The 15,429-nt window shown below is 44.8% G+C and overlaps 2 protein-coding genes across 11 annotated transcripts in view; both read left to right on the top strand.

The window, feature by feature from the left end:
• SMARCA4 (SWI/SNF related BAF chromatin remodeling complex subunit ATPase 4) overlaps positions 1-8,624 on the top strand; it is a 107,758-nt gene extending 99,134 nt beyond the window's left edge. For all 5 annotated transcript variants that reach the window (XR_016391502.1, XR_016391501.1, XR_016391505.1 and 2 more), the window contains one exon: positions 5,881-8,624. The gene's annotated coding sequence lies outside the window, so the exon portion shown is untranslated. The remainder of the gene's footprint in view (positions 1-5,880) is intronic.
• Positions 1-15,429, top strand: part of LDLR (low density lipoprotein receptor) — a 36,240-nt gene that overhangs the window by 1,298 nt on the left and 19,513 nt on the right. For 5 of the 6 annotated variants that reach the window (XR_016391506.1, XM_089905462.1, XM_089905463.1 and 2 more), the window contains exons 2-4: positions 9,893-10,015; positions 10,970-11,092; positions 12,723-13,109. Coding sequence is in view for 5 of the 6 variants with exons in the window: in XM_089905462.1 (XP_089761588.1) it covers positions 9,893-10,015; positions 10,970-11,092; positions 12,723-13,109 (633 nt within the window). In the remaining variant the exon portion in view is untranslated. Of the gene's footprint in view, positions 1-6,320; positions 6,410-9,892; positions 10,016-10,969; positions 11,093-12,722; positions 13,110-15,429 lie in introns of those variants that run through there. The other variant, XM_089905464.1, reaches the window with a different exon arrangement.

Genomic DNA, 15,429 nt, shown 5'->3' with positions numbered 1-15,429 from the left:
TTAACAGGATGCAGGAAGCTTTTCCTTTTTATTGGCAGGGAGGTGGCTTTGAACTCTTGGAATCAGTACCTGTGACACATCAGTGTCCTCTGGGAGGAGAGGAAGGGAGGTTGCACATGGTAGAGGATTACTGTAATAATTCGGCCATTCAGTTGTGTGAAGCAAAGGGAGCGTGGCTTGGTCAAGAGACACTTGATTAGCCTGTATTTCACACGCGATCCACTCCATTCCTAAGAGGAAATGATGGCAGTGAAGTCTTGAGCAAGATGTGTTGCTTGCTTCAGTTTCCTCTTTCACTGGGGGGCGGAGGATCTGGTGTATTTTGGGTCGCAAGGAGGCTGATCGTCTGGTGTGTTCCCCAGGCTCCCGAGAGCTGGCAGCTACTAAGTATCTTCTCTGGTGTTAACACAACCACGTACATTTGTAGCAGCCCTGACTACTCCAGTTTGCCCCGAGGGAGAGGGAATTTCTTGTCTGTTTCCTTTGGGAATGGAAGTAATTGGGATCTTAACGGCATGCTTTCCCTTAGCCAGATCAAAATCAGTTAACACAGTTAACAGCTGTGTGTGGAGCCTCAAATATGCCAAGGACACATCCAAACTCAGAAAGTAGAGTGGTCCCGCTAAGAGTTGTGTCTGCTTTGGCAGCAGGCCCCAGGGTTATTCATTGATCATTGCCAAGCATATTTGTCTTCCAGGGCAACACTGGCAAAAGATAGGGAGAGTGTTCTTGAGACTGCAAATCTTTAAGAGAAATATGTGCCTCATTCTGTCTTTCCACAGTATTCCTGCTCTTATCTGTAGGGTTCCTCCCCTGATAAGACCCAGTTCTAGATGCCTTTTTTGCTCAGTGCTTGGATGGCCTTTCATGTTCCACATTAAGTACATTAACAGCATCCATACTCTGCCCCGCTGTCAGGAAAGAGACCATGTGTTGCTAAGACACTGTGGAAGTAGCCAGCAGTGAACAGTGATAGAAACAGGCTACCCCTCCCCAAAGGCAACAAAATCTACCATCGAGATCACCCTTGGGGAAAATACCTTGGCGACACCTCGTGTGGAAAAGAGCACTGGTAAAAGGATGTCTCGTTCGTTTTCCGCTGAGTCTGTTAGCTCCCGCCATTTCTTTCTCAAGAAAATGATTCCATGTATTATTTTGATTTCCCTGCACAACCACTGTCTTCAGTAACAGGAAGGAAAACATCGAAAGCGTTTACCACCTCATTTGTGTGCTGGAGAAAAAGCAGAAATGTGTATTCCCCTTTTCTGTTTCGATAATGTTGTTCCTGACTTGTCATTCGTGACAGGAGAGGTCTAAGGGCTAGAGTTTAGTTTTTTTGTTTTTGTTTTTTTTCCTAAGGGAGGGTGCCGTGCTTATGTAATTTTAGGCATCTCCAGAGATAAGGGATTGGGAGCTCTGGTTTGCTTTTGCTGAAATTCAAATGAAACTGACACGGAAAACCCAAATCTTGCTTCTGGAACAGGGAGAAAACAAGAAAGAGGTGTGATTTCTTTGGGCTGTGGTGTTTGAAACAGGCCTAGTTCTGACCCATTGTTCAGGACTGTGTTGCCTGCTGTGGAAACACCTATCTGATGTGCTGTCCCTTGGTGCTCACTGTTCCTCATCCCCGTCCCCATGAGCAAGGCTATGGGATTTATTTCCCAGCTGACCATTCCCTATAATGGTGAAATCCATTCACTTTTCATTTAAACACTGTCTGGAGCTGTCGGCCAGCTGTTCAGATAGAAATAGGTAGTAGTGGGGTCTTCCTGTTGGTGGGGTCTTCAGGCGTCTATGACAAGCAAATATTTGATTAACTGTTGCCAGGGGAAGGCTTGTTATCCAGGGAAGGGGGTTATTGTTCTTTAAAGGGCCTTAAGATGTTTTAATAGTTCTAACCTTTCCAGGAGCACATTTTGCGTGTAAGATGATTCCTTGTGCAAAGTGGATTAGTAGTGGTAATCGAAACTGCAATCGCCTGGTTGGGAGAGGGGATGACAGAAGGTCCTCCTCCGGGATCCTCACTGAGAATGCCCCTTGCCTGAACTTCCTTTTTTACTTTTTTCTGAGAGTCCTGGAATTCCGATTGCTTGTTGCCCACCCTGTATGCCAGGATCTAGAAGTGAGTCATTTCCTTTTTCAGGCATGATCACAGTTCGGTTGTGAGTCAGTGGGGTGTGGGGTGTATTGTAGAGGCAACTCTGAGGGAGATATCCTGTTTGGCTCAGTAGCTGGGCAATGTATTTATCAGTCTGTGTTCTGATAGCAGTAGATTCCAAAGCTCAGCTCATTCACTTCTCTTGAATGAATGGGCTCCACTGGGGCCACCTCCAGCCTGGCCTCCTTGTAGTTCAGTTACCAAGTTCTGTTGATGCTTGTCAACACTCTTTGTATTTCTATCTTTATCACCTGTAGCCTCCTTGTGGCCCTCCTAATCTCACCTGACTGGTTTCCTAACCTCTGGCAGGAACCTTGGACGTGATCTTTGAAGACTTAGAGTTTCCGTTTTGAAATTGAGGTGTAATTGGCATACTATAAAATGGACAGATGAGTAAAGAGTTCAGTGAGTTGTGATAAACATTTACTTCTATGTAACCACCTCTCATTAGGATCTAGAGAATTTCTCACCTCCCAGAAAGTTTCCAGAAAGCCATTTACACCCAAGCCTGTCTGTCTGAGCACCTCACTACACTGCCTCTCAGGGAGTCTACACAAAAGTGCTGGGTGAACCAGCAAAGTAGAAATGGATGAAGGGATACATTATTCTCCCATGGATCCCTTTACCAGAAATGCCAAATCAAGTTTCTCCATCCGTGCATGCATATTTGAGAACTCAAATACATACATATACACACATGTACACATAAATAAATAAGTAAGTAGCTGTTTTTTAAAGAATAACTTTTACAAGGAAAAGCAACCCAAACGTTAGTTTCATTGTGCTCCATAGACTCCAGGGCAGTGAAAGATGATCTTTTTGCAAGGCTCTCCAAAAGTCCTAAAAATGCAGAACATTCCTTGACAGCTGGAATCAGGCCATGGAAAGTCATCCACCATCATCTTACCTTTTCCTGGCATTCTGTGGCTGCAGTAAAAGGTTTCCTCCCTCTTGTATAAATGTAATACACTCATCTGGGTAGTGGAACTGTTTACCAAAGGAAGCCAGAGGAGAGTGATAAAGTACAGCATATGGTGTCCCATTTCTCCAGGAAGGTGGTTTTCAAACTGGGTCCCAGAGCCCCTGACCCCCATAGCCCTCAACCCAGGCTCAGGATTGGGTTCAAGGCTGAGTGAAATGTTCAAGGGCCTCCAGAGGTCTCTGGCCTTGTCAACCCCCATTGGAATGACCAAAGCCACCAAGAGCTGACAAAAAGGGAGGTTTATTGAATCAGGGGAATTAGGGCTAATGCCAGGGATAGGCACTGACTGATATCTTAGTTCTTTCACTTAATCATTTTCTTCCTTTGTTTAAAAAAAAAAAAAAGAATCTCAAGAGTAAAGCATTCTTAGAAGAAAACCAAACAACCTGAAATGAATTAAAGAAGGCCCCTTGCCACTGTTTCCTATGCAGAAGCACAGATAAGACTTTGTTTCTTCCAAAAGTAGGATCACACTGAAAACTATTACAAACTCTTCTGCCCCTTGCTTTTTTCCCCATTTAGCAAAATACCGTGGACAGCTTTCCACAGTGTCACAACGTAGGATGATTGACATCACCTTTTTCAGTGCCTCTGAAGGATCTGCATTATAATTAGGTATCGATTTTGCATGTGTGGCTACATAGTTCCATTTGAATATAGGCATACCTTCTTAAATTAGGTTATGTATTAATTATCTATTGCATATCAAATTACCCCAAAACTTAGTGGCTGAAAACAATACACATTTATTATCTCCAAGTTTCTGTGGGTCAGGAATTTGGAAGCAGCATAGCCAGATGGTTCTGGCTCAGGATCTCACATGAAGTTGCCATCTAGATACCCCAGGAAAAAATATATTTGCAGGGGCTGCAGTCATCTGAGGGCTCTATGGGGGCTGAAGCTTCCCTTCCAAGATGGTGTCCTCAGTGGCTTTTCCCAGAAGGCCTCAGGCACTCACTGCATGGAGCACCTCAGCGTGTGCAAAGGGCTTCCCCCAGAGTAAGCAATCCAAGAGATTCTGGAGGAGGCTGCGGTGGCTTCATGATGTAGGGTCAGAAGGCACACCTCATCACGTCTGCCTTTTTCTATATATTAGAAACAAGTCCTGAGTACACGCCAGGCATGGGGAATTAGGCTCACCTTTTGGAGGGAGTGTCATGGAATTTGTGGTCATATTTTAAAATACCACTGGGCTTCCCTGGTGACGCAGTGGTTAAGAATCCTCCTGCCAATGCAGGGGACACCGGTTCGCGCCCTGGTCAGGGAAGATCCCACATGCCACGGAGCAACTAAGTCTGTGTGCCACAACTACTGAGCCTGCGCTCTAGAGCCCGCGTGCCACAAGTACTGAAGCCTGCACACCTAGAGCCTGTGCTCCGCAACAAGAGAAGTCACCACAATGAGAAGCCCGTGCACCGCAACGAAGAGTAGCCCCCACTCGCAGCAACTAGAGAAAGCACTCACGCAGCAATGAAGACCCAATGCAGCCAAAAATAAATTAAATACATAAATAAATAATACCACCAATTGTTCCCCCCTTTTCTCTATTATAAGAAAAGTTTTAGGGACTACCCTGGCGGTCCAGTGGTTAGGACGCTGAGCTTCCACTGCAGGGGGCATGGGTTCGATCCCTGGTGGGGGAAGTAAGATCACGCATGCCTCCGGGCACTGCCAAAATAAACAGAAAAAGCTTTGGACCTCTTTTGAACTTGACATTGTTATACACCTGTGTTAATATTTCTTCTGGGTCCCAGGGACTTTGCACTTTAAATTTTGACAGATTCTGCCCTGTTGCCCTCCTAAGAGGTGGAATGTGGAAGAGTTCCACTTTTCCAAAATCTTTCCCTGGCAAAGGTGATGGACCCGGCCCTGATTTTTGGCATACCTATTGAACAAATCTTACTGTGACTGTGTCAGGCCTTGGGCTCTGATGGTTTCATGCTGAAACGATGAAAAAGACATCCCTTACTCTCAAGGAGTTTAAGTCTAGGCTGGGGGATACACAATAAACAGGTGCTTTCGATACTGTGTGTTAGGAGTGAGAAATGGGTGTTTTAGGGGCTCGCGGCGGTGCCAAACCCAGTTTTGGGGAAGATCAGCTTCAAAGTTGAACTGTTAGGGACTTCCCTGGTAGTTCAGCGGGTAAGACTCGGCAATCCCAATGAAGGGGGCCCAGGTTCAATCCCTGGTCAGGGAACTAGATCCCGCATGCTGCAACTAAGAAGCCCTCATGCTGCAACTAAAAGGTCCTGCATGCCACAACTCAGACCTGGCAAAGCCAAAATACATAAATAAATAATAAAATAAATAAATAAGTATTCAAAGTTGAACTGTTAGCCAAACAAACAGGTGGGAGTTGGGAGGGGGCTTTGCAGTAGAGGGAACTGCAGGGATTTGGGATCTGAGGTTGTGAAATTTTTACCAGATCCAGTACGGAGGCAGAGAATGCCATTTCCATAAGACTGTAATTCACACTGCTTTGGAGTGGGGACAGTTGGTGAAATCTGGTGACCTCAGGGCCTCCCTCTTCCTTGTTTATAGAGGTTTCAGGATGGCATTTTATGGGGAAAACAGATGTCTTGCAGATGGGTGTGTGTGAAAGGAAATGGGATGTGTGTAGGGAACACCGGCCATACATCCGTGAGCTTGGAAAAGAAGTATCCAGGCATGTTTTTTTGTTCCCTTCCGGCTGTGGGCCACCTTCACCTCTCTGCCACCTTATGTCTTGACTTTAACTTAGATGGAGACCACACTTCCATTTTGGCCAAGAATGGGATGAGTTGGAGACTCATAGCTCTTCCTTCATCATGATAAGGTCTGGCTTTCACATGCCTTCCTGCCCTAAAGACTTTTTTCCCCACTGATGCTCCCCAAGTCTTTATTCACATTCATTGTTCATTTTAAGGAACTGCAGTGGGGACTTCCCTGGTGGCACAGTGGTTAAGAATCCTCCTGCCAGTGCAGGGGACACGGGTTCGATCCCTGGCCCGGGACAATCCCACATGCCACGGAGCAACTAAGCCCGGGGGTCACAACTACTGAGCCTGCATGCCTAGAGTCTGTGCTCCGCAACAAGAGAAGCCACCGCAATGAGAAGCCCATGCACTGCATCGAAGAGCAGCCCCCGCTCGCTGCAACTAGAGAAAGCCCGCACATGGCAATGAAGACCCAACACAGCCAAAAATATTTAATGAAGAAAGGTAGGAAGGAAGGAAGAAAGAAACAAAGGAAGAAAGAAAGAAAGAAAGAACGAACTGCAGTCATCTAATGTATGTCATCTTTCACCTCAATGACTTGGGAAAAAAATTACCTTCTTATTTTGGGATTATATTCAGTGTAAAAAAAGTTGCAAAGATATTACAGAGAATTCTCATACCCCTCATACATTTCCCCCCAATATTAACGTCTTACATACTACAGTACATGTCAAAACTAAGAGATTAACATTTGTATATTACTATGAATTCCAGACTTTCTTTGGATTTCATCCATTTTTTTCTTTAATGACCCTTTCCTCTTCCAAGATCCAATCCAGTATTTCACATCACATTTGGGCCCTAAAGTCTTTGATCCTAGTCTTAACCAGTTGGTCTCCCAACTCTTTTAATCGCATACCTCATTGGTTAAAAAAATTTTGAGGAAGTTCTCCCTAATATAATTATTTATCATATACTGTACTAGTGTATGATGTACCTTACAAACCATAAATATACAGAAAAGCAGAAATGTTAAAAAGGTGAGATTAAAAATCAGACACACAACATTTAAAAATATCTTGTTATTCGTGATGGCTTCCTACTATAGTTAGTTAAAATCTGAAATCATGATGTAGTCAGAGCAAGTGTTTTTTTGCAAAAGTGATTCAGATTCTTTTTCAATTTCTTTTCTCTTATAGATTATTACAAGATATTAGGTGTATAGTTCCCTGTGCTATACAGTAGGTCCTTGTTGGTTATCTATTTTATATATAGTAGTGTGTATATGTTAATCTCAACCTCCTAATTTATCTGTCCCTCACCCCTTTCCTCTTTGGTAACCATAAGACTGTTCTCTGTGTCTATGGGTCTCTTTCTGTTTTGTAAATAAGTTCATTTGTATCTTTTTTTTTAAGATTCCACATATAAGCAATATTGTATGATATTTGTTTTTCTCTGTCTGGTTTACTTCACTTAGTATGATAACCTCTAGGTCCATCCATGTTGCTGCAAGTGGCATTATTTCATTCTTTTTTATGGCTGAGTATTAAGGGCAAGGTTAATCATTAGCAATTGGGCACAGAAGGCCACATTTCAAAGGGTGTCCTTGATCATTTTGATTTTTTTTTGGCTTGACCTTCTATCATATCTGATTAGGTCTCTTTTTATCTTGTACGTTGAGGGTAGGAGGGGCAAAATGCTCATTAATAGGAATAAACATGGGACTTCCCTGGTGGTCCAGTGGTTAAGACTTTGCCTTCCAGTGCAGGGGGTGTGGGTTCAATTCCTGGTCGCGGAGCTAGGATCCCACATGCCTCGTGACCAAAACATAAAACAGAAGCATTATTGTAACAAATTCAGTAAAGACTTAAAAAAAATAGGAATAAACTTGTCAATGCTGCCATCTAAGGTCGGGAAGTTTGCACATTTACATCCACTCACAGCTCATTAGCTTAAACTCAGTCCCATGGCCACACCTAGCTGCAAGGAAAATTGGGAAATTATAGATCCTCTTTTGGGTCGTGTGCCCAGCTAAAACTTGAAGGTCTTAATAATATGGAGAAGGAGGAGGAGAACAGATACTTGGAAACATTCTTCAGTAGTCTCAGAGCTAAAGAATTATTAATGGAAATTCTTTTTTTTTTTTTTCTTTTCCAGGCAACAAAATTTTAATTTACCTGTAACCGTTTACTAGACTAAGTGTAGATGATTCACATTTTCTAGGCAATACCACCATGGATAAAAACAAATTTTGGGTGTTTAAAGAGAATATCAAAGCAAAAAAAATCTAAATACATAAAAAGCCCCAAAGTGTGTAAGATCTTGAATCTTCTTCTCCCATATCCAGAATGAAGGAAGGAGAGACTTCTCCCATGAGAAGAATCATTAAAGGATCTACTGTCTTCTGTTCTTTTTGTCTGGAGTTTTCTCCCAGACAATGCATTCATTAATTGCCGTTGTGCAAGATGAGCTCATGAATAAGTTTTGCACAAACCATTAAACTCTTGATTTGGTTACGGCTAACATTCAAAATAAATTAATAAAAGAAAAGACATTCTTGGGCTTCCTTGGTGGCGCAGTGGTTAAGAGTCTGCCTGCCGATGCAGGGGACGCGGGTTCGTGCCCCGGTCCGGGAAGATCCCACATGCCGCGGAGCGGCTGGGCCCGTGAGCCATGGCCGCTGAGCCTGCGCGTCCGGAGCCAGTGCTCCACAACGGGAGAGGCCACAACAGTGAGAGGCCCGCGTACCGCAAAAAAAAAAAAAAAAAAAAAAAAAAAAAAAAGAAAAGACATTCTTAATCTTCTAACAAAGGTAATGAAAAATATAAGAAATGTAGCCATCAGTTAAAACTTCTATTTTACATACCATTTGCCTTCAGAACATCTGACTAATCAGGAAAATCCTGCTAGCTTCTTTTTTTTTTTTTGATCTTATTTCCTTATCCTGAGATGAACCAGATCATAATTTTTATTGGCCGCATTACTTTAGATTACAAAGGGGATCAAAGTTTATATTTAGAGATTAAAGGATTAGTACCAGGTTTTACCAACCAATAAAAGTTTGCTTTGATCGTAGTTCACACATAACAATGCATTCTAAATCAAAGCATGATATCTAAAACTAAATGCAGTCAATATTATTTTGTTCTCTTTTCCAAAGTGCAAAAATCATATATTTTAGAAAACTTCCCAAACACTTACTTTGTCCTCATTTTTTTTTTTTTTTTTGCGGTACGCGGGCCTCTCACAGTTGTGGCCTCTCCCGTTGCGGAGCACAGGCTCCGGACGCACAGGCTCAGCGGCCATGGCTCACGGGCCCAGCCGCTCCGCGGCATGTGGGATCTTCCCGGACCGGCGCACGAACCCGCCTCCCCTGCATCGGCAGGCGGACTCTCAACCACTGCACCACCAGGGAAGCCGCTGTCCTCATTTTTATCTCAAAATCCAAGTCTTCATTTTCCTAAGGAAAGTTTTCTGTTGATTAGATCTTTTGTTACTGTGTCTGTCCCATTTCTTTTGATCTGACTTTTAGTTATATGATTATCTTTTCTGCTGGATCTCTGCTCACTGACCTCTACATTAATAATTTCTCATAATTTTTATCTCTTTATAGTTCCTTTCTACCTACTGGAGAAAGCTTTTCAAGTTTTCCTCCAGCTTAATGCTTTTACAGCCTCAATTTTCCTTGGTACTGTTTCCAATACAGATTTGTAATATGCGAAATAATTTTCTTTTCTTTGTTAATGTACACCCAGTTTCTAATATTTTATTCCCATAGACCAATGGATCCATACTTTGGACTCAACAACCATGATGCCAAAATCTCATATTGGGGACAAATCTCTCTTTTGGATGTGTTATTTGCATCCTCCACAATACTTACATTTCAGTTCATGAAATTTAATTTGTTGTGCATGTTTCATTTCCTGGGACCTTGACTGTTATAGTAAGGTTGTATTTCTGGTTCGTTCTTCAGTTGGCAGGAAATAGACACAGGGAGCATGGTCGTTTCTAATCCTGACCCTGATCCTTCCTTCTCCTTTCTTTCTCTCTCAGTGGAAGACAAATGTGGGAGAAATGAGTTCCAGTGCCGAGATGGGACATGCATCTCCTACAAGTGGGTTTGCGACGGGAGCGCTGAGTGCCAGGATGGCTCCGATGAGTCCCAGGAGACGTGCAGTGAGTCCCCTTTGGGCGTGACACGCGTCCTAACCTTTTTTTTCACTCTTTTTTTAAAATTTAAGTATAGTTGATTTACAACGTTGTGTTAATTTCTGCTGTACAGGGATTTCCCTGGCGGCCCAGTGGTTACGACTCCACACTTCCACTGCAGGGGGCCGGTGTTGGATCCCTCTTTGGGGATCCCCGCAAGCCATGACACAACAAAAAACGCTTTTTTAAAAATAAATAAATAAACATTTCTGCTGTACAGCAAAGTGATTTGATGATACTGGATGACAGACTCGGTGGAAATTGGCCAGTGTATTGATGTATTCAGCTGTGAATTGGGAAATGGAGAGAGAAGATATTACTGGAACTGAAACTTTCCTTTAAAGCCTCTTTTTTTTTTTTTTTTGTAAATCGAGGTGAAATTCACATAACAGAAATTAGCCATTTTCAAGTGATCAGTTTGAGACGGAGGGGTAGGGATAAATTAGACGTTTGCGATTAACATATACACACTGCTATATAAAAAATAGATTAACAACAAGGTCCTACTATATAGCACAGGGGAACTATATTTAATATCCTGTGATAAACCGTAATGGAAAAGAATATATGTGTATATATGAATCACTTTGCTGTACACCTGAACTAACACAACATTGTAAATCAACTATACTTCAATTTTTAAAAAGCCAAAAAAATTTAAAAAGTAAAAAAAGTAAAGTTCAGTAGCATGAATACATTCACAGTGCGGTACAACCACCACCTCCATCTCGTTCCAAAACCTTTGCAGCACCTAGCTTCTAATTTTAAACAAGCTCCATTAAATGTCCTTCATTTTGACTCAGAAAAGTGGGCTCGGCACTCCCTGTCAGAAAACTCTGGGTTTTTCCCTTGCAAAGCTCGGACTGGCGAGGCAGGTTGGTCTTCCCTCTGGGTTAAGGCTGAATCCTGTTTCTCCCATAGTGTCTGTCACCTGCAAGACAGGGGACTTCAACTGTGGGGGCCATGTCAATCGCTGCATTCCTGAGTCCTGGAGATGCGACGGCCAGCTGGACTGCGAGAACGGCTCAGACGAGGAAGGCTGTCGTAAGTGGGGTCACTGGCCTGGTGGCCCGTGGGTCCTGGCTTAGTCCAAGTGACCTGACCGGGTTCCTGGCTAAGGTCGGAGTTTGTTCCCCATACTGAGGGTTCTGTGAAGAAACAGGCCGAGAGTCTTGGAGGGGAAGGCACTTTGCAGCTGGTTCTGTCTTGTCTCTTTGATTTTATTCATTGTTTATAATTTCATTTTCAATTGCATAGGTTTTTTTTTTTTAACAAAATAAGGCCCTTTAAAAAACAAAAAACAAAAAATCCTGGGGAAAATTTAAATAACTGAGATCACATCAAATCTTCAAGTTCACAAAATATGAAAACCCTTAAGAGAGTCTTAAAAAAAACTAAAAACAGGGAGTTCCCTGGTGGCCAGGTGGTTAGGATTCTGGGCTTTCACTGCCATGGCTAGGGTTCAATCCCTAGTCGGGGAACTGAGATCCCACAAGCCATAAGACCCAAAAAGTGAGTGTTTGCTTACATTTACCTTAGAAATGCACGTCTAACCTTGGTTAGTGGTCATCTGATGAAACAGCTCCCTGGGGAACATTTTAATAAAATTTATTTATTTATTTATTTATTTTTGGCTGCGTTGGGTCTTCGTTGCTGGGCGCAGGCTTTCTCTAGTTGTGGCGTGCAGGGGCTACTCTTCGTTGCCGAGTGTGGGCTTCTCATTGCAGTGGCTTCTCTTGTTGCAAAGCACAGGCTCTAGGCATGTGGGCTTCCATAGTTGTGGCTTGCAGGCTCTAGAGCACAGGCTCGGTAGTTGTGGTGCACAGGCTTTGTTGCTCCACGGCATGTGGGATCTTCCCAGACCAGGGCTCGAACCATGTCCCCTACAGTGGCAGGCAGACTCTCAACCACTGCGCCACCAGGGAAGCCCCCATATATTCTTTTTCATATTCTTTTCCATTATAATTTATTATATGATATTGACTATATTCCCTGTGCACACTGTTTTTTTGACTGCATTGGGTATTAGTTGAGGCATGCAGGATCTTTGTTGAAGCATGTGGGATCTTTCTTTTCCTCGCTGGGGCTTCTTTCTCTGTAGTTGTAGGGCACAGGCTTCTCTCTAGTTGTGGCGTGTGGGTTTTCTCTCTCTACTTGTGGCACGCAGACTCCAGAGTGCGTGGGCTCCGTAGTTTGCAGCACACAGGCTCTCTAGTTGAGGCTCACGAACTCAGTAGTTGTGGTGCGGGGGTTTAGTTGCCCCCGCCCCGGCATGCGGGATCTCAGTTCCCCAACCAGTGATTGAACCCGCATCTCCTGCATTGGAAGGTGGATTCTTTACCACTGGACCACCAGGGAAGTCCCTTGTGCAGACTCATACTGCTTCCCATGTACCCAGCCCAACGTGAGAGCTTTATACCCCAAGTCCTCAACAATGCCTTAAGACATGAAAAGATGAGGGAACTGAAGCACAGAGGGGGCCCAGGAGCTGGACAGTCTTCCGGCCAGGGCAGCGGTTCCGTGTTCAGGGTTCCTGACCACTGCCTTGAGCTCCTGACCACTGGGCTCTGGCCTCTCCTCGGCTCAGTGTCTGCATCTGTGCAATGGGTTTGTGTCAGGATGTGGTGGGAGGCTCCCTGCTGACTGGGCTGTCGTCTCCCGTCCGTCCCCGCAGCCCCCAAGACGTGCTCCCAGGATGAGTTCCGCTGCAATGACGGCAAGTGCATCGCCCCGAAGTTCGTCTGCGACTCGGACCTGGACTGCTTAGATGGCTCAGACGAGGTGTCCTGCCCTGCGCCCACCTGCGGCCCTGCCAGCTTCCAGTGCAACAGTGCCACCTGCATCCCCGAGCTCTGGGCCTGCGACGGCGACCCCGACTGCGAAGATGGCTCGGACGAGTGGCCGCAGCACTGTGGGAGCCCCCAGCCGTCGGACCCTGCACAGGGCAACAACCCCTGCTCGGCCCTCGAGTTCCATTGTCGCAGCGGCGAATGCATCCACTCCAGCTGGCACTGCGACCACGACCCCGACTGCAAGGACAAGTCTGACGAGGAGAACTGTGGTAGGGGCACCGGACGGGTCCCCTCATCTGTCCCCAGGCTCCCCCAAGTCGGGGCAGGGGCAGTGCCTTTAGGTGGTTGAATGGTTTCACATCTCATAGCAAGAAAATCGGTCCCATTTCATGTTCGAGTCTTTCCAGTCACATGGAGGACAAGCTATCCTCCAAAGAGTGCTCAGTCTGGAACACCTATTTAATTAATCTCTTTTGCCCAGGGGAGCAAACTGCAACCTGCAGTATAATTTGGGTCCAGAAAGGATCCTGGGCTCCGGGCCTGGCTGGTGTCATCTGTGCTGTGTGACCTTTGGCCAGGGACCACTGTGCTGTGGTCTCCTCCCCTGCAGATGGGGCAACAGCATCGGCCTTTGCGGGCCTCGGTTAGAATCCAGTGCCATCCAATCGAACTTGCTGTGATGCTGCCCAGTGCACGAGTGCTGGCCAGTGTAGCTGATGCCACTGAAAGATGGAATTCTTAGGTTGCTTTCATTTTAACTCATTGAAACTTAAATAGCCACAGGTGGTTAGTGGCAACTGTGATGAAGACGTGGCCCCAAGTCAGTGCACCCTGAATCAGGGCCATTCTTGCACGGCTAGTGATGTAGGTCGTTTTCATCTTTCTGTTTCTTTGGCATCTTTGCCCACGTGCACAGTGTTCAGAGTTGCAATCGCTGTATAGGTGTAATTAGACATTTTATTTTTTATTTTTTTATTATTATTTTTTTCCTTTTTGGCCGCCCCACATGGCATGCGGGATCTTAGTCCCCAACCAGGGATCGAACCTGTGCCCCCTGCATTTGAAGCGTGGAGTCTCAACCACTGGACTGCCAGGGAAGTCCCGTAATTAGACTTTTTAAAAACTTCTTACACCTTTTAAAAACGATTGAAGGGACTTCCAGCATGTGGAGTCCAGTGCACCCAGCCGGGTTCAGTCCCTGGACAGGGAACTAGATCCTGCATGCTGCAACTAAAGACCCCACATGTTGCAATGAAGATCCCGCATGATCCCACCTGCGGCAGTGAAGATCCCACATGCCACAACTAAGACCTGGCGCAGCCAAAAAATAAATAAGGCAAAACAAAACAGTTGAAGACTTTGTATGTGATCGATCGGTTCTAAAACTGAACACCCTGGCAGTCCAGTGGTTAGGACTCCGCTCTTTCACTGCCAAGGGCCGGGGTTCAATCCCTGGTTGGGGAACTAAGATCCCACAAGCCCCACGGCGAGGCCAAAAATAAATAAGTAAATAAGTAAATAAACAAATAAAACTGAACACAGACTCATTTAATCCCCATGACTTGTGAGAGCACGCTTCCCTCATTCTTTACAGATGAGGAGACTGAGGCACAGAAAGGCAGAGTAACCCTCTGAGGACACACACCTGTGAACCCGAACCCATCCCTGATCACCCCACCATGTGAACTCTCATCAGAGAGCATGTTTTGCGAGAGTTATGTTCAGTTGTATTTTTTTCCTTAATGCAAAGATAGACACAGGGGTTAAAAATAGGATCATTCTAAATACACAAAGCAAAACAAAAAATAGGATCATTCTCCACTTTTACCTAGGTCACAGCAGAGCAAGTATCCACTTGAAAATAACGAGCTCCAGACATTTGCATATTTTTATTTTATTTTATTTATTTTATATATATTTTTTTGCGGTACACGTGCCACTCACTGTTGTGGCCTCTCCCGTTGCGGAGCACAGGCTCCGGACGCGCAGGCTCAGCGGCCATGGCTCACGGGCCCAGCTGCTCCGCGGCATGTGGGATCTTCCCGGACCGGGGCACGAACCTGTGTCCCCTGCATCGGCAGGCGGACTCTCAACCACTGCGCCACCAGGGAAGTCCATTTGCATATTTTTAAAAAGGTGGATGGGGAGGATCATTCTGCCCATAGATTTATCATCTTTTTTCACTGACCTCCTGAAATCGAATTTTCAAATTGTAAACATTTTGATAGTGAAATGTAACCCATGGGAAAGTGCAGAAAACTTAAGCTTAGAGCTTAATGAATTAGGGTAAAGCAAAAACCTGTTGGAGGTCAAGGTCCGGACCGTGGTTAGAATGACCCTATTCTAGTCATCACGTGTGTCTGCCAAGATTTCATTGTAATGGCCTTTTTAGGTAGTGTCAACTGAAACATGTTTTACGTTTGCAGTGTGAGTCATTTGAAGGGCCGTATGATACTCAGTGGTATTGATATGATTTATCATAGCTTACCTGGCCGTGCCTCTGTCTGGGTTGGGACCACATCACTGCTTTTCTGCAGAGAATGGCCTGTTGGGTCTGCCAGCTTTTTAATGAATTTCCTGCATACGAGG

Source organism: Delphinapterus leucas, unplaced genomic scaffold (assembly GCF_059928025.1).
Source record: "Delphinapterus leucas isolate spDelLeu-1000000601 "Yukka" unplaced genomic scaffold, BTC_Dleu_Yukka2 spDelLeu_asBTCV2_sq25, whole genome shotgun sequence".
Classification (NCBI taxonomy): Eukaryota; Metazoa; Chordata; class Mammalia; order Artiodactyla; family Monodontidae; genus Delphinapterus; species Delphinapterus leucas.
This window is presented reverse-complemented; position numbering and strand designations above follow the sequence as displayed.